At 37.4% G+C, this 23011-nt stretch overlaps 1 protein-coding gene across 3 annotated transcripts in view; it reads left to right on the top strand.

Annotated features, from left to right (window-relative positions):
* LOC122569552 (discoidin domain-containing receptor 2-like) overlaps positions 1-23011 on the top strand; it is a 141094-nt gene that overhangs the window by 99448 nt on the left and 18635 nt on the right. For 2 of the 3 annotated variants that reach the window (XM_043730755.1, XM_043730754.1), the window contains exons 3-6: positions 3726-3828; positions 8655-8886; positions 12722-12869; positions 22792-22956. In XM_043730755.1, coding sequence (XP_043586690.1) covers positions 3726-3828; positions 8655-8886; positions 12722-12869; positions 22792-22956 — 648 coding nt within the window. The remainder of the gene's footprint in view (positions 1-3725; positions 3829-8654; positions 8887-12721; positions 12870-22791; positions 22957-23011) is intronic. The other variant, XM_043730756.1, reaches the window with a different exon arrangement.

Here is a 23011-nt window from a genome sequence, read left to right as displayed (position 1 = left end):
AGGAATCTCATAGCGAGCACGGAGTAGACGACGCCCGTCGCCGCTTGAAAATCGGCCGAGCACCGTGAAAGAAGTACGCAGATCATGAAGGATGCTTCTGGCATCGGTACTTACATTGAATGCGTGCACGTGCGCGGTAAACGATGCACGACGTTGATACGCCGGCGATGCATGAATGCCATTGAAGACTCTGACAGCTTGGCGCAAACGGTCCGAGGAACGAGGGAGCGTTTCATTGAAACTTTTTATAACTTCCGGCGAACGGCCGAGCATTTTCCTTGAATCACGGTGGATTTGTTTGGCGGTTAGCGTCGGCATGTTCAACGTGAACGTTTCAAGGGACGAGAAGAAAGTCGCGTTCCGCTGAAAAGTTGCGTAAACCCTCGCTTCTCTTCTTGTAGTCTCAGAGAGAAAAATGTCGACTTGCGTTTTAAGCGGCGTTTAATTTTGTAAAAGGGGAATATCGAAATGGGTACACCAATGGTTAAAATAATTAACGGCGAAATATTTCATGGAAAGGTCACTTCACCCGTTAATTCCGTTATTTTTATGGGCAAAAGGAAACTCCTGAAGCGGAATGTTTTACGAGTTCTACCGAATAGGTACAAGCTTTTCCTGAAAAAAGCTATATTTACAGAGAATTTTTCGTTTGTATTGCGCTCCCTGTCAGAGTAAAATCGTAAGCGGCGATGTTTATTGGAGGAATCTTTTGCTTTATTTCCGCGGAAGGAAAGTTCGTCGGCTCGGTTTAAGGGAAAGCTGGCTTACTCGGAAAGGATTTCCGTAGAAGGATCGATGAAAGGGAAAAGAGGAAAACAGTTTAATCGAGCGGAAGCATGCTTACCATCTTACGGCTGCCGAAGCCAAGAAGAACGTCTATGAAATCAATCTATCCTGCGCTTGATTTTGGAAATCTGTTGTTAATAAACGGGCCAGCTTGTGAATGAAAGACAGATTCACGTAGAACAGGACGTTTAACGGCTAAGAATATTTCCTGTCACGTAGTATTGTTTGCAATATTTGGAGACTCCAGTGTCATCGATCTCTTGAGGGATACTAACATATAGTATTTCAGTGTTTGCTTAATTTAAACATGATTCTAAAATAGATAAAGATATAATAACCACTTATTATGCGTACATTATTTGCAAATACAATATTCAAAATAATTGGAGAATGCCTATTATGAGACGTTTTATTACGTTAAACGTTAAATGATGAAATATAGGAACATATATGGAAAAGTAATATAAGCTTGATAAATTGGTATATTATCCGTATGATACTGCGACAAAGATTTTCAAACAGTTACTAACAAAGGAATAAATATATAGACAGAAAAACTAGAAGTAAAAAATCGAATTGACACGGAGAACGACCTTCTAATTGTAGCACTGTAATATACGTTATTATATTTATAATGTGTCTAATATATTTAAAAGATTAATTGTCTCTTCTTGAGCCTAATAAATTCACCTTTAAAGACGATAAATCTTTGTATAACGTTTATAAATCGCAGATTCCTTCGTGTATATCAAATCATGTATCGAAGGAAAACGTTAATCCTCTTAAAGTAATAATTTCAAATATTTTTCTTCGTCTTTTATCTTTGCAATTCTCTTATTATTTTATGTAACATCCATAATATACTTCTACATTCAAGAATCTCTTACTTCGTTATGCCGTAAATGGCAGCCCTTCTGCAGAAGATTCCGCGTTTAATCCGCGCGCAATTGAAAATGCGTCTTCCGCGCGAGAGCGAAAGAACCGTCGATCCTCCTCATCTCGATAATGTAAATTTATTCGCGCCGATTAATCTCTCGCGTCTCACATTGGACTTGGCCAGGCCGCGCGGACTTTTATCGTCCGGTGAAAACTTTAATGGAAAGATTATACTCGAATGCCAGTAAACTTCGGGTAAATTGAAACGCGAATGAGATAGCTGACGGACTAATAAGTGTGTAGCGACCGGATAATACCACGTGGAGAGACGCTCGTCACTTATCCATCAACTTGCCGAGCAACGATTGCAGCGTCTATCTTATTACCGATCGTGATTTTAATGAAAGTCTTGGAAACAGAGAAGCTGAAAAAAAGGATGAATTATGAACACATCTCCGAGAAAGATATATTGATGCGTTATTGAGCTCGATGAGATTGAAATTTGCTGTTTACGGGATATTATAAAGGAACAAACATTGAGTTAATATATTTGTATAAACATAGAAATAGAAAACAGAAATTGTGAGATTTTGGTGAAATAATAGTAACTACGTTTAACGAATAAATAAAAATTCTTCCACTTCCTGTAAAAACTGTGACACACTCTGGTCTCTAGATTCGTATTTAACATTTTGCTATTATTCTTGTCGACATTCTCCTTCTTTCTACTGCTTTGTTTCTTATTCAATAGATATTCAACTATCTCTCAATATAAATATTCTCAAGAATATGTAGATGCTTGGAGTATTTTAAAGACATATCGAATCTTCAGTGACACTCTTTGTTAATTTACACGATAATTCTAAACGTTCGATTCAATATATAACACTTTATACTTTAAATCTAAATACTCATCGTACGTGTACCGTTCCAACATAAATATTCTTAATTCACTCGACGAGGAATTCTATCATTCGCGCAATTACACCGAAACATTGAAACAGGAAATCAAATAGGGAGCCATTTGATCTGTCGTGTACGTAACATTGCGTTCCATTTTTTAGGAGCATCGAAACAGGAAAAATTGTCCACCACCCGCCGTTCCAACCTACCAATACGTCAACGATATTTGTATTCCCATGGGCGTATTATTGTCACAAATATTTCTAAACCTTTAGCGTTGTGTTTGCTCGGTCGATCAACGAACTTTCACCGCACGATATAAAATACAGCCACGAAGAAACCGTAAGGGAAAGATTAGAATTTCCATGATTTGATTGCCAGGCTTATTAATCTTTCGATTTACATTTCCGCTCGTCGATCGTCGGTCGACATTGTACGATAGATATCGTGGAATGTGACTATGGAGTACGATTGCACGACGGAAATGGCCGTTCGATTCCTTGTTAGATCATTGTGCGCCATGATTTCTCTGGCAAACAAGGGGACGACGGTGAATCGCTACGACCGCGATCTAGCAAATACAGAAGTCGTAAGCGTAGGTAACTATGTGGGTTATACAGTTAAGCCAAACACAGTAAACGACAGTGAAACTATAAAACCAGCAGAAACTTTTTGAGAACCTTACGAGTTAATTACCTTAATAAACCAAGGATCTATCTTCGATTTATTATCTTCATTTTCTTCTCTAATCGTTCGTTACCTTCCGTACTCTTACGTCATTATTTATCACAAAAGCATTGAAAGATTCGTAACACATTAACTTGTCAACAAATCGCAACGTAAAATGATAGCAAGTCACAGATGAGGAAAGTCTTATTCTGCAACTGATCATTTTCACTTTCTATAAATTTCTCAATCTTACTACATCGTGGGTAATACATTTAACGTCCCATTCATAGGAACCAAGCATTTTACTTCTATAGGTTCGTATATCGCAAATAAATAATATAAATAATCGTAAATTCCGAGATACGTTGAAAGAAATAATATTTGTAACATAATTTCTTTCCACTTTCTTATGGCGTTGATCGATGTGCCTTCCGAACGACTCATACGTACAAGCCGTACATATAATAACAAAGTTAAACGATGTGTTTCAGGAGCGTGCAATCAATCCTTGGGGATGGAGTCTGGCGACATACCGGATTCAGCCATTACGGCGTCCTCGTCGTATGTGACGAACGTCGGTCCACGAAATGGCCGGTGAGCGCATTACTTTTACGACGTACCCTTTTCTGCGTACCCTTGGTCGTCGAGCCGCTGTTAAATGGTACCACGGCTGCCTTTTTAACGCGCTTCCTAAAGGGAGAACAGATCAAACCGTCCCGCGACAGACACGCTTTCTACATTAACGTGCCGCTCATAGATGCCACGGCCATACTCCTCTCGCCTTCCCCCGCCTGCCTGTTTTCTGCTTTTCTTCTTCCTCTTCGTCTCTTTCTGCCATTTCTGCTGTCTCTCATTCGCGTCTGTAATTTAACGATCGCCGGCTGTCGCGGCCGTTTCGTCCGGAACTTTACTTTTAATCACGTCCAACGTTGGATGATAAAATTAATCGAGGCTCACCGCGACACTGTTTCCGCTTTTTCTACTGGCGTTTGCGAAAATTACCAGCAACAGAGGAGGGAAAAAAGCGGTTAGCTCGATACCGTTCGGGGCGAAGTTACGCGCGGCATTGGCAGTTTCCCGCAAGAATTATTATCCGGCCGTAATTGCGTTGTTATTGGGGTGAAGTGAAGAAGCAATTCGCGTGATCGAGCACCAGCCACGACCTTGTCTTCCTGTACATGCTTCTGAACGTTCTCGTGCTGAGCATAGAATTTTTCTATCGAGTTTCATGAAAAATGAAATTGAGACTGCAGCTTTATGAGATTAATCAGGAAAGAAGAGGATATTCGAATGAAATTACTCGAAGTAGCTGTTAGAACGTTCGTTAGAATGTTCCTTTAATTACTGCCGCGGAAGATTGGATTGCGAATGTTAAATCCATATCTTTATGAGTATAATTAAAAGAAATGAAAATTAAATAGATACGTGTTTTACCCTTTGAAACATTCCGCCCTCTTTAGTTAAATCGTCTTATCTCGCATTTAATTCATTTTTCAAGATGTAATGAAACATTTAAAGCTCTTCGTGTTCCTTACTTTTAAGTGAAGTTACACATTATACTGGCTTTTATCTGCGCTCTTACGAAATAATGACTGAATATTTTAAATTGAATGAAAAGCAAGAAAGATGGCATAGAAGAATAAAAAAACTTCAATTTTCTCGAATGTTTCGAAATGATAGACAGAGTTTAAGTAAGTAATGTAGTATTATAATAAATGCTTTATGCTATAATCTTTTCGTATATCTTCGCAGATATGTTACACGCATTCCGTACATTTTTGTATATTTAAATTTGCTATAAACTTGCATAAACATTCGTAATCTATTATTGCTTCGCGTGTTCGTTTCATGAGGACGTTTATTGAAACGTGCCTTCCTATTTACGCGTGGCAGCGATATTCAGTAGTAGTAGACTACCGTGGTCAGACACTGGAAGCACCTTATAAATGAGGACCGCTCAGACGGCTGGAACACTTGGCGTTGCCATCCATAAGGGATGGAACTAACGTTCCACCATAATAAATACTTCGTGAAACTTCACTGAAATTTCTCACAACCCTGAGAAATTTCAGAAAGAGCCACGCCAAAAACTTCCAAAGAAACAAATACCTTAATATAACTTTAACCGCTTGAACCCTTTAGCTGCGGGTAGCGAATACCTTAATATACGTTATTCTTTGTAACGTATTCAGTTACCCTCGTCGATTTATGTAGCAAGAAGATATTAATTATTTTTTCATGAAACGAACAAATTATAAATTTAAATTATTTAGTAATAACTTTATGAATAAATAACAGATATATAGAAACTGTATTTATTTGGTCTAAAAAACGTTTTGCAACGCGTGGCTGTAATGGTAATACAGAACAAAATCGTTGCTGATATTTTTATGCTTAATTAAATTACATCCTTTTAAAATATTCAAACATTTCCTTCCATATTTACAAAAAACATTTACACGTGTTAAATAAATTCCATTGGGCGTATTAATAAATCTTTCATTGCAACGATAACGTAAAAGAATCATATTCAAAATTTCAAGTATGTATACCTCGAGCACTAACGTGCACACAATGTTGCACAGACAAATGTTCACTTGAAATCCGCCAGAACTAAAAGATTAATAAATCACACTTTTAAATCTTCCAATGCAATATCGCTACCTCGCAACAAGCAAATCGATCGACTAACAAAAGAATACTAAACTTCACTGAAAACAATTGCAGAGACCATTCTTCTGATGACTATTCGAATCTTCAATCAAAAGATGAAACACAAATCGGTTCTATTTATTTAAACATCGTGTCCAATAATACAGCCAATCAAAACAAAATGCTACGACAAACGCTTCAACAGCTGAATACCAACATGGGAACACACGGAATGAAATCGACGTCGTTGACTCGCAAGAAAAACGCGACGGATCCTCTGATCAGTCGGCAAGTTAACTTCGTTATTAGGTAGGGAGCACGAGCGGGTCCAATAGGTGGTAAAAGTTTCGCGAAAGTTTCATTGGGTCGATTTAGAGCAAACGTGGGGAGCGTCGGGACGAGAGGAAACGCGAAAAGGAGGGGATTGGTTGGAAAAGAGAGAGGTTGGAGAAAATAGGGAAAGAGGGACGGTGGAAAGAACTGAATCCCGGATTCGCTGTTTAAGTACACTTCCCTCGAACCGAAGAAGTTCTTGAAACCGGCGAATGGCCCCGTGAATTGTTCTTCTTTGTTCGAACGATGCTGTAATGGCCGGAGGACTATAACTGCGCCTAGACGGAGCACCTCGCTCTTCAAGAATCGGTGAAACATTAACTTCGCGCCGCTTCCAAAACTGGTCTCCCCGCGATTCTTTATTAATTGGATACTTTCAATGCGATGTTACGGGACCACAAGACCATATGAAGATGACAGGCAAGAAACACGACAGACTATGGATTTTTATGGAATTTCACTTTCTTATGGAGAGAACTAAAGAAACGTAAATGTAAATATGAAAGAAACCTGCACAGTAATTTATTTCGCGAACTAAAAGCTGTGACGAAAATTATAAACATTATTTTTGGACTTTTAATTTTATCATAAATTACTGAGCAGTCTAATGAACAGCAATTTTCGAATTCAATAATCGAAATAAATTTCGTATTACCAAAATTGTCCTTCTGTTCGGTTGTAAGATTAAAATGTATTTTTCCATCCTATCGAACATTGTCAAAATAATTCTCGACTTTATCGTTCATAAAATACTGTCAATTTCCCGGCTATTCCTAGAAAACTTCTATTTGTGAGTATTCCTAGCAATTCTTAAAAACTTATTCAGTTGAAAGTATTATTTGTTGCAGCAGATCAAATAAGAGGTTTTCGTTTCTCGATTCCGAACGTCGATATTCTCGATCGTTTGGAATATTTCGTGTACATTGGTCATGTTAATAAACATTCATCGTCTTGAAAGGTTCCGTCAAAGAAATTTAATTAATTAACTTCGAGCAACTTTAGGTCAGGAACCTAAAGTATCAATTATAGCTTCCTCCCTCTCTCTCTCTCTCTCTCTCTCTCTCTCTCTCTCTCTCTTTCTCTCGATATTTGCCATGTCTCTGTCCACTGCGGGCGGAAATATAATATCAATTAATTATGTCTGTCCAATTGGAATGAAAAATGACCACTGGCTATTGTAACTGGTAGAAAGGAGAAGGGGTTGAGGGTTGGTTGGATTCGGCGATATGGCGTAACGATCCGTGAATTGAGCTCGTACGATTTTGACGTGGCTACATTTTCGGTACGATTATTATTGTGCAATTTCAGTCGGTGCATTGGCAGGCCCGGTCGAACGAGGACAAATTTTCAACGGGAATGAAAATTGATTTTTGGGAACCCTCTTTTCGAGCCAACGCAAACTGCTGCGCGTGTCAAATTTCGATTCGTAATATCAATGCGATCGAACGGTTTACCAATTTTCTGTTTTTTCTACCTTTCACTATTTATTTTTTTCCACGGATATTTCGTCAGTTCTCTGAAACGTGATTAATGAATTTTGCGAAAAATCCAGCGATAAATAATCCAGAGAGTATTATTGAAAAATTATCTATTTGAAATATAACAAAGTTTTCAATGTAGTTTTATGGGATTTTAATCCCTCTCTGTATTTCAATGGAATATGAACGCGTATAAATATGTGTTTAATAAAATCTCATCAGTACCCTTGATGAACTTGAAGTAGAAAAAGCACCGCTTATCTATTTTATTTGTTACGTACTAAATTATTAAAATAACAATTTGAATATGCACGTAACACTTAACCGATACTAATCCATGCGTTGTTTATAAGAAACGTTTATATCCAACTTATCTAGTTATCAAGAAACCAACGCAGTAGTTCAAGTGGAATAAATTGAATCGATCTCACGTAGCTGCTCTCGTAAACAACTTAATCTAACTTGTTAAAAAATATCATCCCTTAACCAGGAACTTCTACGATGAGACAATTACAAGTTGATAAATTCAAATCAATTTCAATTAAGTCACTTTCGGTCATTTAAAATAAAATGATACTTGAGAAAGTAGAACACCCTCGAGTGAAATAAAGAAATTAAAATATCCAAGAAAGACTAACACGATCCAAGTGATGAATTAACTCACATTTCCCAGCTAATAGATTAAAAGGAAAAAATTATCGGACAAACGAAGAAACTGTCTCCGGAATTTTTTCCAAATTATTGACTCTATTATCGAAACTATTGGTATTAATTATTGAAATTATTAACTAACGAACAAATTAAGAAAATGTCTCGAGATTTTTCAAGAATTGGTCAGTAAAAAATACTCATATAATATTAAAAGCGGTCACGGAGTGGCCATCGATCTAGACGTCTCATTAACATTCATCGAAACGAGCCGCAGAACGTAACGCTAACAAATTCTGACGAAAACAGGCTGCGGAAGGAGACAGCAGGCGGTGCCTGGTGCCCGAAGAGCCAAATAGAAAGAGGAATTCGTGAGTGGCTGCAAGTAGATCTTCCTGGACCTCACGTGATCACTGGTGTACAGAGTCAGGGTCGTTACGATCACGGCCGTGGTCAGGAATACGTCGAGGAGTATACCCTCGAGTATCGACGTCCTGGGTTCACCGAATGGCGGCAATATAAGCGCTGGGATAACAAAGAGGTACGTGTACTCACGTCTATAGCATGTTAGAGGCGCGTGTGTTGACAGTGGAGAAGAAGTAAGTTAAGTCGGACGATCCTGAATAACGTGACCGTAATCAACCTACCTACAATTCAGGTTTAAGTAAACTCTGAGTTTGGCATGTATTTCATACAAAACTCTTTTAACGAGATTTAGGTCGACAGATTGTAGAGACCAACACGTGACTCTTAATACATTACGTTCTTCTTGTAACTCGAGCAAAGTCGTTATTTTGCACGAATGTAAAATCATCGTTGATCAATTGCTTCCTTGATAATTCAAACTACTTGTCAATTCAGATTTTCGATAAACTTCACCGAGTTTTGCGCGCAATTTCCATACAAAATCTTTTCAACGTGATTTACAGTGGCGAACAAGAGAAGGTTAATAAAATAAGTATAAAAAAGACGATACGCCAAATGGATTTATATTTAATAATAACGGCGAATAAATATAATATCCACGGGACAGGTGACTGAGAACATTTGAAAATTGGCTCCTTGTTTCAGCTTCCGCGTCTAGGGTTCACGAGTAGGGTATTTTTGACGGTTGAAACTGATGGTAATGATAATAGCGCGACACGAAGTTCCTTTTTAGCAAATACATTCCAAGAATTTCCCACTTACCTCTGTATTTTTCGGGAAGCTATCAGGGTAATTTGATAAAATTATTCAATTTTGTAATTCAAAAAAACGATATATACAGTGATACAATTTGATGGTACAAATTGTCATTAAGAAAAGTGGAAAATGTGAAAGACAGATGATGGTGTGCGTTGTTAAAATTCCATTTCAAACAATGGTTCATTGGGGAAGAAGAAGTATGATAGAGTAATAAAGAGTCTCGATTTATTTCTCAGTGGAGAAGGAACTTCTTGCTTTGCTGAAACGCTTGGATCTCCTTATTGTGATTCCATCGGGGTCGGCGATTCGAAGACGATTCGAGTCACGGGATTCGCGAACCTTTGCGTTACCTCTAACTGTTCTCGAAGATTGAACCGGAAAAGAGGAAAGTGAGATGCGGCCATCGATAAGTACGTGTACGCTGCAAACCGCGCTCATCGCGATCCTTCTTACAATTTCGAAGTTTCTTTCGGCGCGTTAACCACCTTTTATGGACAAATCAAAATCTAATGTATTCGCTGGCATTAAAAGACGTCTGCTTCGCCGCTGGAATTGGAAAAATTGTTTCTACTAAAAACGTTCCACTTCTACTTTTGTTGGGTGCTATTTAAGTGATAATGACGGTTTCGTTAGATTGTCTCGTATCAAACGAAATTATGCATAGTTTTTTTTAAACATCATATATTTAATCAAAGTAATTTCCGCATGACTTAATGCATTTTCACAACAACAAGTTTATATTTATAATAATATTGATATTTATAATAATAATATTTATAATGACAAGTTAAGAAATTACATATTACAGGTTTATGAGAATTGTCGGCTTTAGATTTTAGAAATTCTTAGAATGGAACTGTAACTTTCCCCTAGACTAATTTATGCGTTAAAATTTTCCTAGCAGTATTCGCGGATCTTTTACTAAATTTGAATTCATATGAGAAAATCACATAAATATTCTCATTATTCGCTAACTACCGAAGTTTTGACATTTTTACATCTATATCTTCATAATATAATGATATGTGATTTACAGTAAACTCTTCTTTTGTAACGCGCTTTATAATCGACGACGAGATCAATTTTGAAAAGCGATATTTATAATCCGTCAAATTTAAGATTTTTGAAAAATGATTTCTTCGTGTGTGTGCGCGCTAAGCTAATGGCGCGTTACCCACAGTTTTTTAAAAATGTTTAGATCACTTTTATATCTTTATATCACTTTTTGTATCGCAAAAATCTAGAAAAGAATAAAAATGTAACAGTAGCTTGCACGAACGCGACGTACATGTCGATAACAGCGAATATATTTAACACGAAACTCGAGCCACGAGTTATCAGCAATCTCGAACGAATCATTTCGAGATTCGTGACGATCTAGGTTCATTATTATTTAACGTTATCAATTCGCTAACTGGCTAGAATGCAACTGGAAAAACAAGTTTTCCGATTTCGACCGGATAGAATAAATTTCCAATGTAGCCGTTTCATTTGGTTGATCGTCGAATAATTAAGAGCCGTTCCAGGGGAATCGTCCAATTAAGCAATCTCGGTCGCGATAGGCGGGTTCTACAGCTGCGTCTGTAACGAACGATAATTTATCGCCCGGTGGCGTGTGAAGCAGCCCGTTTCGCGATCCTCGCTCGACGGACACTTCTACGAAGGAAATAGAAATTGGTGTGCACGAGACGAGTCACGTTATTCAGGCCGAATTGTAATTATTCTTCTTTCTCTAGGCTTTAAAGATAGGAAAGAAAAGGGACAGGAAAATTGGACGATATTATCGTTTATTACTTGGTAGAGTTTACTATATCGTACGATTATAGTAAAATATAGTACAAATTTGCATTTATATTTTGCTGCTAATGATATTCAGCTTCGCCAATTCGTTTTATTTGCGTTATGGATCGGAAGTATTTGGATGCTTGCTTATTTTTAGAAAAACGTATGACAGGCTACAAATAAAACTGTAATAGTTGTAATTTAGTATATATATAATTCTTCGAATAATTTCAAATATATAATCATGAATAATTATGAACAATTAAAGCAACAAAAGTTTCGATCTCTAAATAACATAACCAGTATACTTTCGTTTTAATATTCTGTATATATTCACATACAGACGAATTTCCTTTGTATAAATTTGCCCATATGTGATAGAAGTATGTAATAGAAGTATGTAATAGAAGTATGTAATAGAAGTATGTAATAGAAGTATGTAATAGAAGTTCACGTTCCGATAAGTAGATTTAGCCCACGCGAGTTCATTTAATCAGACGCAGACTAAAATTTCGTTCAAACGAAAGAAGCTTAAATAAAAAGTACTCATATTAAGCGCTGCTGCATTACGTACATTATATTATTTTACTATTTTACGCGCTTAAGACTTCCATAAGTTCATAATCATCCACAGTCTACTTACTGCAAATCTATCAAAGCATCCAGCTACTTACGAGCAGTAGCCCAACCACGACATCCTGGTTTATTCAAACGATAATTTACACGGCCCGTCCGTGGAGGTGCATTAACCGTGACACTACCTTCGAACAGATGCAATCATGATCTATGTCTAACCACGTGCCCCGGCCTCTAACGCTGAGACTTCTAAGGGTAAGCTGATTGATATTGACATCGATTCGACCATAGGTAGGCCACGCACATCATCGTCCGCTTACAAATCGACTATCAACGCCCTTTACGTGGCTACACCATTATTATCAAACACAAAATTGTTTGGCGAAACGGGTAACTGAATTAATCGTATGGTAGTCACGGAAACTGTTACTCGGCGCAAGGACAGGCGGACGCATTAATCGGACGTTGTAATTAAATCAGTTAAATTATTGCAATTAACCCGATAATTATACGGCAACGGTAATATATCGTCGAAAACGTTGTTCCACCAACAAATTTACTTAGGGACAAGCACTGATTAAATGCGTTTTATCGGAAGAATCAATGAATCGACCCCCTGTGTTGCCCCCCCCCCATTTTGCTCTGTAATTTGTCCGACGGAAATCGTTCACCGATTAATGGATCGCTTTAATTTACCAGCCGCTTCGACGCGGCCATTAATTAACGCATCCGCCGGTTAAACGTTGGTTAAACAACGCTTAATCGCGACGCAACAGCGAAAAATTAAATTCGAGTCACGGTGTCGCAAGCCGTTTCGCTTGTAACTGTTGCAGGTGTTGACCGGGAACAGCGACACGTCGACCGTGATATCACATCGATTGGTACCGCCGATCTTCGCCAGCCAGATTCGTATTTTGCCGCATTCCGAGCACCGGCGCACCGTTTGCCTTCGAATCGAACTGAGAGGTTGCCAGGACACGGGTGAGTGATGTTAATGAATTCAGCGTAGGTGTACTGACTACCATCGAGCTACGATAATACGCGCACGCTTTACATAGCGGAAGAATTGTGGTTACGAGAAGGATATTCTAACGTTAAGACTTTACGCTTCGAACATGGTCGTTGATATTCAAACGGCGAAGACTTAAATTTAATATATTCGAAGTGTTAAGAGTTTACTTTTTGACGTTTAGATTTTAAGTATTCGACGCGTGAACATCGGAATTTTCCAATATTTGGGGCGCGGAGATTTAAACTTGAAATATTCCAATTGTAAACGTTTAAGTTACAAATGCACATTCAAGCGTCGAAACATTCGAATAATAAATTTCCAAATTTTTATTTCATTTATTTCGAGTATTTAAATATTCGGACGTTGAACCATTCGAAACACTGATTTTCAAATATTCGCGTTTCAAAGTTTAAGTTTCAAGTTTTAAATACCTAAATCCTAAATGTTTAAATATTCCAGTATTCAAATTCCAAATATTCAGAGATTCGGACGACAAAAGCTCCGCACGATAAGACTACAAATCGCGAAAATTCCAGCGCGGGATACGCAAATCGCGGGGACATAAATATCAAAGATTCAGATTTCGACCTAATTCCGTCTACGATGGGGGGTTGGTGGTGGTCCCGAGAACGAAGAAGAATCGTAGCCGATGTGAATTTGCAATTCCACGGTGGAACGTACGATGGAAATACGACGACGACCGGCCGAACAGCCGGCGATTAATTTCCAAATTGCAATTTCGTTCAATTTGGCGAGCCGCTGCTGAGACGGCAACGAGTGAATCCGTAACCGGCGTTTGGAGTCCAACTGCGATGCTGGATCCTATTAACGCTGGTAACTGCGTTATACGAGCAAGCTCATCGACTACTGCTCCACCCTTCTGTCTCTCTGTATCACTCTCTACAGGCTACACATTTGTTTTCGATCCACTTCTGCTGCTTAAACGAGTCTAATGGAATCGACCAACTGGGACATTGTTGCAGTCACCGCGAAACACGTACGCGAACACCGACCGCCATTGTCGCCGCGCAATTTCTCGGTTATCCTGAACACGCAACGCGTGTCGACAACTTGCGGAAACTTTCAAGCATCCGTTCTACATCGCGCGACACTGAGAACCTCGCGATTTCTATGAACGCTTCCGTGTCAAAATGAACAAGCAACACAACCATATTGTCTCTAATTCTTGCAATGGAAAGAAGAAAGACAGTGGAGACAGTGGCGTTCTGAAACTAGGTTCGGTTCGATGGCACAGAAACGTGAATAAACGAGACGGGACATTGGAAAACATTTCCATTTTAAGACAATCCGGTATTTTTTTCCCTTTTTTTTTTTTTTTTTTTTTGCTTGTGGTATATACGTTGAAACGCATATCTTGCAAGAAAACGTATGATATGAAACATAAAAATATTTTATAGATAGACTGGGAAATATATTGTTCCTTATAATACAAAATAGGGCTGCGTTATCTCGTAAAATAAAGTTACAGAGTAAAGAATTTTAGAGAGATTAAAGCTACTAAATAAGACAATGGAAATATTTTTTTATTTGCATTTAAAATATATATTTTATCAAAAATCATATTACTCAGATTACATATTTTTATCAAATCAGAGCTATGTTACTTCGAAAGCACAGACCCGTTGAGTAAAATTAATTTCAGGAAGATAGCGTCGTCACTAGGCTTTATAAAATGAATTTATAAATACTTTCCTCGTAATTTCTCAAATATTTACAATGACTCGCGATAAGAAAAGACCGACTTTCGTCTAAAATGACTTCCATCCAGCTAGATAGGCGATCCGTCACGCTGTGCAGTATGCTCATATTTCCGGAATGAAAACTACCTTCAAAATGGGGCAACGTTTATTTCCTTGTATGCGAGATACGTCGTTTTATAAGAAAACTGAACGAAAGATTCATCATCCTTCTCTCAACAATGTTTTTGAAGAATTCTCTTTACTTTCTTAAGGAATGAAAAATGAATCCGTAATTTTGCCTACGTGACGAAGTGATTGATAAAACGGAAAAAGAAGCTTTATAAATGTGATATCGAGCCAATGTAAAAGACGTAAAAGAGTGTGTCGTAATTAAATGAAGTGTACTCCATTGTGTATTGGCAAAAGAAATACCATGAAGCCGTGGGCAATAACGAATCTACGCGTATCGATTTTTCATTAGCAGGTACGAACAATGACTTGCGAAGTGATTGAAACGATACGTTTTAAAAATCTCGTCCGAGTGTACGCCGGATGAATACGCAACGAACGCGGGAAATTCGAGATTAATATTTCATAGCGAGGGAGTACTATCGGAGAACACGCGGATGGACACTCGCATGCAACGAGCCAGAGTATGCAAAAAACGCAGAAGGGAAACTAATTCTGAATACTTCTTTTTTAAATGGATGGTCCCTCGAATGGAATCAATTGACCCATATTTTTTTATACGCCGCGTATTAATATTTATGGTTGACATATTTATCAGGATTAAATATAATTTTCCAAGGGTGCTGCATTTAATAAAGCGTCGACGGATGGGGCAAAAAAAAAACATGAAAGGAAGGATGGAAAAAAAGGAAATATGAATACTAATTAAAGCGAGCAATAGCGACGCTGCTATTAGAATACAAGAAGTACCAGAGTAAAGACAAAAAAAAACTTAGAAAAAGACACAAGAGGGAATCCTGCAACCTAACATAGCCATTACTACGGTAGAAAATTAACCGTGTGCTTCTTTGGCTTGGCAATTCTCCGATGATATTCTTTAGCCTTCCGGCGAGAGAATCCTTTCTTTTTTTCTTTTAGTTTTTAAATAAAATATCTGTAAATAAGGCAGAAATCCACCGAGGGCTATTTTTTAACATTTCAATCTAACAGGAAATAATCAAGCTGCGTATAACGTTTCCACGTTTCATTTCGCATAATTCGTCTCGTTGCAGTGAGGTTTCGCAATGGCCATACCCTTTTACTCTTCGCGACATTCGCGCATGAATATAATGAAATTTCTAACTCTGTTTTCTAATTTACTGAAGTAAAAAGTCAAACGAAGTGGAGTTTCATAACGTTCCGTTAGGTCAGCTTTTTATATTTTTCCTTTCTTTCCACAATCCTGTCCTCAATCCGTTCCTTTTTTATTTCTTTCGTGTTGGTACATGTCTCGCGTGCGTATGCGCGTGTTTGCTTTTAATCATAATTTAATTTAACTCAAGCCGGCTGCAGCTGTTAATGGAGAAAAACTTTTCGCGCACGGATTGTTAATTGTTTTCGTCACAGTCTCCGACTAGCTCGTAGTTTCGTCCCTCGACCGAACATAATAAACGAGAAAGAAGGAAGTTTCGACAGAATGTTTTTACTTTGCACAGATTTGATAATGTCCAGGGTGGTTTGGTTAGAAAAGTGAAAAGCATTCAACGATCTGGTGACACGAACTTTAGCCGTGGAATTCGCGTATAGTGAAAGAGTTAAAGCTTACCTTCGCCTCTAGCTTCTGATATTTTCATCCCTCTGTCATAAAAATCTCTCAATGTCTGCGTTGTTCTTTCGATAACGTATTCTCGACGCGTTCTTGATTCTTGTTATTTTTAAAAATCATTCAAAATGTAAAGTAGAATATTCTATTTAAAATTTAGCTGTTATAAAAATTCAACACAGGAAACATTATTAATAGCGTGATAAATTTTATTCGTCGACCACTTTTAGCTTCGAGATAGATTTAGTCGCGAATAAAAATGTATATAAATTAGAATATTAGAATTCGTAATATATATCTTTAAAAATATTTATGCAAAAGGAATTTATAAGGAAAATTATGAAAGAAGATATTTCCTTGCATAAAAGAAGGAAGGAATGATCAAAGATTTGAAATCCTTACACTTTACTAACAAACAATTATCGGAATTGTATATCAATGTGTTATTTAAACTTTTAGACCACGATGAAGCTAACTACGGCGCTTGTGAAATATATTTCGCAACTTCTGCAGCTATTTCTTCCCAAAGTACGTAGTTTACATATAGGGGTTTCAATTTCGATAACTATGGAAGAAGAGATAGTTATTTATTAACTCCGTTTGATGAATAAAGTTTCAGAGGATATCGGAGGTATCGAGTTAGGTTTGGGTCAGGTTCCAGGGAATTTCGGGAATCTCAGAAGTCTGAGAGGACATCGGATGTCGATGGTTTCAGAAGGTTGCAAGAGTTTTAGAGGATATTGGAGAACATGTTGTACCGTAGACTCTAGAGGTTTTAGTTAAGTTTAGGTTAGGCACGTCGTTAGATGAGCTGGTACAAAACATTCAGCAGGTTCTAATTATTTCAAGGAATATTAAAAATATTTAAAGTTACTGGATATTTAAGAAGTTTCGAGGAACGTCGTAGAACTCGGGGGAATTTCAAGGAATATCAAAGATGTTGAAAATTACAGAAAGTTTTATGAATCTTGAGAGCTCAGAGAAAGTCTTAAGATACGTATCATAGATTTCGAAAATTATATATATACTTCTTCTTTTCTTTTTCCATAATATTCATGCTATCATTACGATCATAGGAGAAATTAGAACTCGAAATAGAGTAAATTTACATTAAAAAGCTATTAATATACTATCAAATATTCTAGGAAAAATCTACACCAAATTCTCCACAGCACGTAAGCTTAGAAGTATCGATAACGCTCTATGTGGAACCTAATTCAATTTCAAGTGTACGTTGTTCTCATCATGTTACGTCATGAATAATTCTACCTCGTAGCACGTGTCCATGAACGAAAGTTCTACCATTTAATACGTGGATCAAATGCACAATATCCCATTGATCCTCCTCTAAACATTACAACAAATGACTGAATCCAGTTTCTCAAATCCTCTATGCTATTCATAAAATATACCCGGTCGAATTAGTTATCTAGAATGCTATGACAATTCGAAAAAGGATACTTATGTACGTATACATTAAAAAGATAACGTCAAAACGAAAAAGTCTTGATAAACATGGATCGTGTAACACCATAAGAGCACATTACATAAGAAAGTTTCTCCGAATCACAGACATCCAACCAATAGAGTGTTCATTATCATACGTAAACGACGCAGAAACTCTGGAATATTGAAGCGTGTCCATTAACAACTGCCTTGTTCATATTTTAGAAGAAACAATTTGACGAAAGAACTGATAGAATCAACAGAAGCTGTCGAAAATATATCGTTTCTCTGAAATTCGAAAATACTATCCATGAAATACTGTCGTACGGTATGGAAAATTATTAAAAATCACATTAAAGAAGAAGAAGGTGATAATTATATATATATATATATATATATATATAATATATATATATATAATATATTATATTATATATATATTATTATTATATTATTATTATTATTATATTATTATTATTATTATTATATTATATTATTATTATTATATATATAATATATATATATAATATATAATATAAATATATATATATATATATATATTCAGTGTTAAACTGATTTATAATGAAATTTAATTAAGAAAAATATCAGGACCTCGTTATAGGCTATATGTATATAAATATATATCTTGGATATATTCTTGCATATTATACATGTGTGTTGTATGCATTTTTATGCCCTCAGATTTCCCATAAATATCTTACAGCTTCGATCATATTCTTTCGACGAATGCTACTTACTCCCAAAGTTGGACGAAAATTTTCTGAAAGACCCTGTTTAATAAAATACATATTATGTATTTTGCGCAGAAAAACGCGACGTGACCTGGCGCAGCAACGCCGCGGTATATCAATATCAGTGTAATGGCCGGCTATTTGCATAAATGATTTTTCTGGGTCGCTAATGTCGAAGAACCGCCAACAGGGCGCGCGAAAACGACGGAAAGGCAGAGGTGGAGGTCGACTCGGAACAGGCGACATGAGAGGTTTCACGCTATAAGAAGCGTTCAGAGCGTGTGAGATCGAGCTGCGGTGGGCGGGAATGCCGGATTTATGAGGGCCGTGCACGACATCTGGTTAAAACAACGTTGCTACCAGCCTAGACCGGTGAACACGAAAGATTACTCCCGAAAGCCGGGCTAGTGACTCGGAGAACTAGCTACACACTTTTTATTTTATTAATATTATTCAAACTCGCTACATATTTTCTGAATTTTCACTATAATCCTTGCAAGGAACTTGAAGAATCCTTTAAAAAGATTTTAATCGCGGTTCGTTTTTAAAGGTAGAGTTTTTGTGTATAACAAATTATTTTTATGTAAAAAGCACACATCATGGTTGCCACTGTCTACACCTCTGAGGTTACTTTAACAATGGGAAAGATTGTTAAATGGAAGGGATAGTTAATCTGGGATAGTATTTGAGTGTTTGATGAAGATTTGATTAGAATGATTTTAGACGTTTTTTAGATAATTTATGTACATTGTTTTAAATCGCTGACCAAATTGTCGGGTGTTGGAACTTTTGTAAAGTTTTAGATAATTGATATCTTGCGACATCTCTCTTAACATTCATGCGTAGTAGGCCTGAGAGCCTCAGCGAAATTTCATCCTTGCATTCCTTGGAAAAGGATCGTTATTTTCATCGAGAAAGAATCAAAGAGAAGAATCAAGCGTTTAACTTAACTAATACCAGTCTATAACGTAGTAAAATGTTTGTAAGTACTTCGGAATTTTATAGATTTTTTGGAAGCTTAGAACAGAGCCTTTTCCTTTGGGAGTTGAACCATTATACTGTATAAAAAATGCTTTCATACTGTTGTCGCCAGTAAACAATGAGAAAGAAACGAAACTGGTAACATACTTCTTTTCGAACGAGAGTTTTTGGTTCCAAAATAGTTTCGCTAAAGAAATATACTTAAGTTGCTAGTCTATAGTATTAAAAAAATTTCGAAGTATAACGAGTTAAAAAGCGCCTACAACGCCCCTGAACTCAAAATCCGCGCAGTAAATTTTCTAAGCTGAGACCATATTGCTGATCGTCACGCCATTATAATTAAAGACTCGGACAACCCTGAACTTTGCAAGGTTTCCACAATAACACTAGAGCAAAACAACCAAAGAGCAAAAATATCAAATTTTCTCTAGATGCATATATACACACCTCTACCTAGATTTCAGCGAAAATCTGTCTAGCGAAAATCTGAAATTTGGCGGCAAATTTAATCAAGCCTGGAAGACAACAGGTCTGAACTTTGACGAGGTAGTGGAGAGAAGACGCGTAATCAATGTCTCGTTATTCGTTGCCGAGGAAAAGTGGCTTTTGAAAATGACCCAGACCACGGGGCGGGGCGCAGTGATGGAGGGGAGGATTGATTTCGAAACTTGTTACGAGTGCACTCTTCGCCTTTGAGGGCAACTTCCCTGGAAATTGCTCTAACGACACTCGATGAAACTTCGTAATAATTTGTGTGGCGGCCGGGAGGAGGATTGCTGGCGCAGATTAGATTAGCGGATTGCCGGATTACAGGGCGAAGTCGCGGTAACGGTGGTGTGTACACGGCTTCATGTTAACACGGGATATGTACTTTTAATGTATGCGCCACGGAAGTTGGCGGAGCATCGACGCGATGTCTTTAATGGATTTCACTGGTTGATAAGAAGTTCTGCAAATTATGAGAGTTTTCGCTGTACCTATATTTATTTTTGCTATATCCGCACGGCCCACTTGCACGATCGAACAAATATTACCAGCGAAGTTTTACTAGTCGCGAGTCATTAAATATCTTTACATAATGTTAACAAGATTGGTAACGAAATGAATGGTATTTTTTCAAAGTAAATTTTACAAGTTATATCGTTAATTTGTCTATCTTATCTGATGTAAAAATTATAAAATCGTAAAAGGCAAGTCTACAACCTACAAATTGCAATTTGCGAATTCCGGTATAAAATATTGGACCATACGATAAATTCCTGTTGGTCTTTCACTGGTGTATACATTTCGAAGAATATTATAGAAACTGTTCAAAGAATATGGAAATATACGTATCTGAATTTTTTAATGAAAGATATACATCTATGTATACAGAAACAGCATAAATAAGTTAGTTCTTAATTAGGTAGATTTTACATGAAAGAAACTATGATATTCGTGTTTCTAAATGAAAAGTAAACTCCTGAATAAGATCGATGAACTGAAAGGATATAATTAAATTTAGAATTCAAACACAAGAAGAAATATATTCGTATATTTATTTGTGGTAAATTTGAAGCTAAAATATGAATCGAAATGATTGAAGTAAATAGGTCGTACAGGCCCTCTTTATCGTTTAAATCTAATTATAACAGGTACGAAATTGTATCACAATGTCTTGTCTTTATATTTTTAGATATGTCTCTTCGATACAGCCTCAGGCAAATTTTTCGTACACATTTAGCAACCACATCCTTCGTCATATTTCTCTTAATTGTTCATTATCTTCAGGTTCTCCATTTTTTCATACTGTTTTATCTTAGCTGCTTTATCTTTCTTTTTTAAACTGTTATTTTCATTCTTCCAACAATCCATAATTTTGATTTGATCGAACTGAACGCGCGATCATTATTATTATTATGGAAACTGTTGAAAATAGATTAGGCTGTAAAAAAATTGCTACTGCCATTCATCGTAAAAAAATTGCATGTTAATTACTAGCCTACTTTTTCCTTACCTAGTTTCAAAACTAATTTTAGTACCATGCATTATCGATGTAAATTTAGTTTAGATCAGAAACAAGGCTAAACTCTAAGATATCTCGTTATAGAATTCTATCATTGTCCTATTGTCAGAAATGACTAACGATCGTAAACTCAGTCAAACACAGTTCAATCGCGTCGTATAAATATCTCCGTGGGATTTGTATATGGAAAGATTTATACCCAATTTACTCCTAGCCAAAATCGAACGATGTATTTCCTGAAACGAATGCTAAGATTCAATATTTTCTTGGCGCAGCAGGCAACTGGAGACTTGTCCGAAACCCGTTCGACCGCATCGCGTGACACGGTTCGCCGGCCACGAACGTAGACACCGTAAAATATTGAGAGCAGTTAGGCGATTCCAAACACGACACACAGCGAAGTGGTTGCCGTTTTTGTCGTTCATTATTAATTTTCTCGCCACGAATGTCCGACCTCTTGGACACGCTCTCTCGACACTCCGCCGATCGGAAAGATCAGTCACCCGACGGATTACTTTTCCATCCAACCCTCTGAAAACTTCTTATCTGAATTTTTCTAACGAATTCCCAACATCTATCCATTATTCCTCAACATATCACGTCGACACATCGTCCAACTTTCCTTCTGAAGCTTACCGGAAAAATTTATCACTTTCAACCCCTTCAAAAAGTTAAACGAAATCCAACAGCGATCCAACAACCGACGACTATCGAGCAGAAAAGAATAAGTTCATTCTGAAAATACCATTTTCATCGAGCTGGAGATACGTAAACCGTCTACCTAACGAAACGATACAACTGTCAACGCAGCGATTCTTTTCTGTCCCATCTCTCTTCGACGTCTCGGCCTCGCAACCTTCCAACTTTCCTTCTTCGATCCCCTTTACTAAGGAAAGAAATCTACCTGTACTAAACTCTCTAAACTAAAAGGAAATCCAACGGTGATCCAACAACCTCGACTATCGAAAAGAAAGAATGTTTCATTCTCCAAGTTTTATTTTTCTCGGGATGAAGGAAGATGAACCGTCTACCTAATGAAACAATGCTGTCGGCGCAGCAATTCTTTCTCACCTTCCCGTTGTTTCACCGACGCAACCCTGCAACTTCCTTCCTCGGGGTACACGAGGCGAGAGCAAAGGAATAACATAAAGTTGGCTGGTTGCTCAACTTTGTTTTAAAAGAGAGGGGCATTGTCGTCACAGTTGTCACCGACGAAACTTCTCCGCGGTGTTTCAGGTGGAGTGGTGAGCTACACGATACCGGAATCCCCGACGGTCGAACTTAGCGACATCTCGTACGACGGTAAAAGGCAGGACAACTTGTTGACCGATGGTCTAGGCCGGCTGATCGATGGAGAGGTCGGCGCGGATAATTACAGGCTGGACATGGGAGATGGAAGAGGTAATCGGTGGGTGGATACACGAAGGGGTGCTAAGTGCCGAAACGGAAGGCATCC

The sequence above is a fragment of the Bombus pyrosoma genome, linkage group LG7 (genome assembly GCF_014825855.1).
Source record: "Bombus pyrosoma isolate SC7728 linkage group LG7, ASM1482585v1, whole genome shotgun sequence".
Lineage (NCBI taxonomy): Eukaryota > Metazoa > Arthropoda > Insecta > Hymenoptera > Apidae > Bombus > Bombus pyrosoma.
The sequence above is the reverse complement of the archived record's forward strand: the minus strand, read 5'-3'. Positions and strand labels throughout refer to the sequence as shown.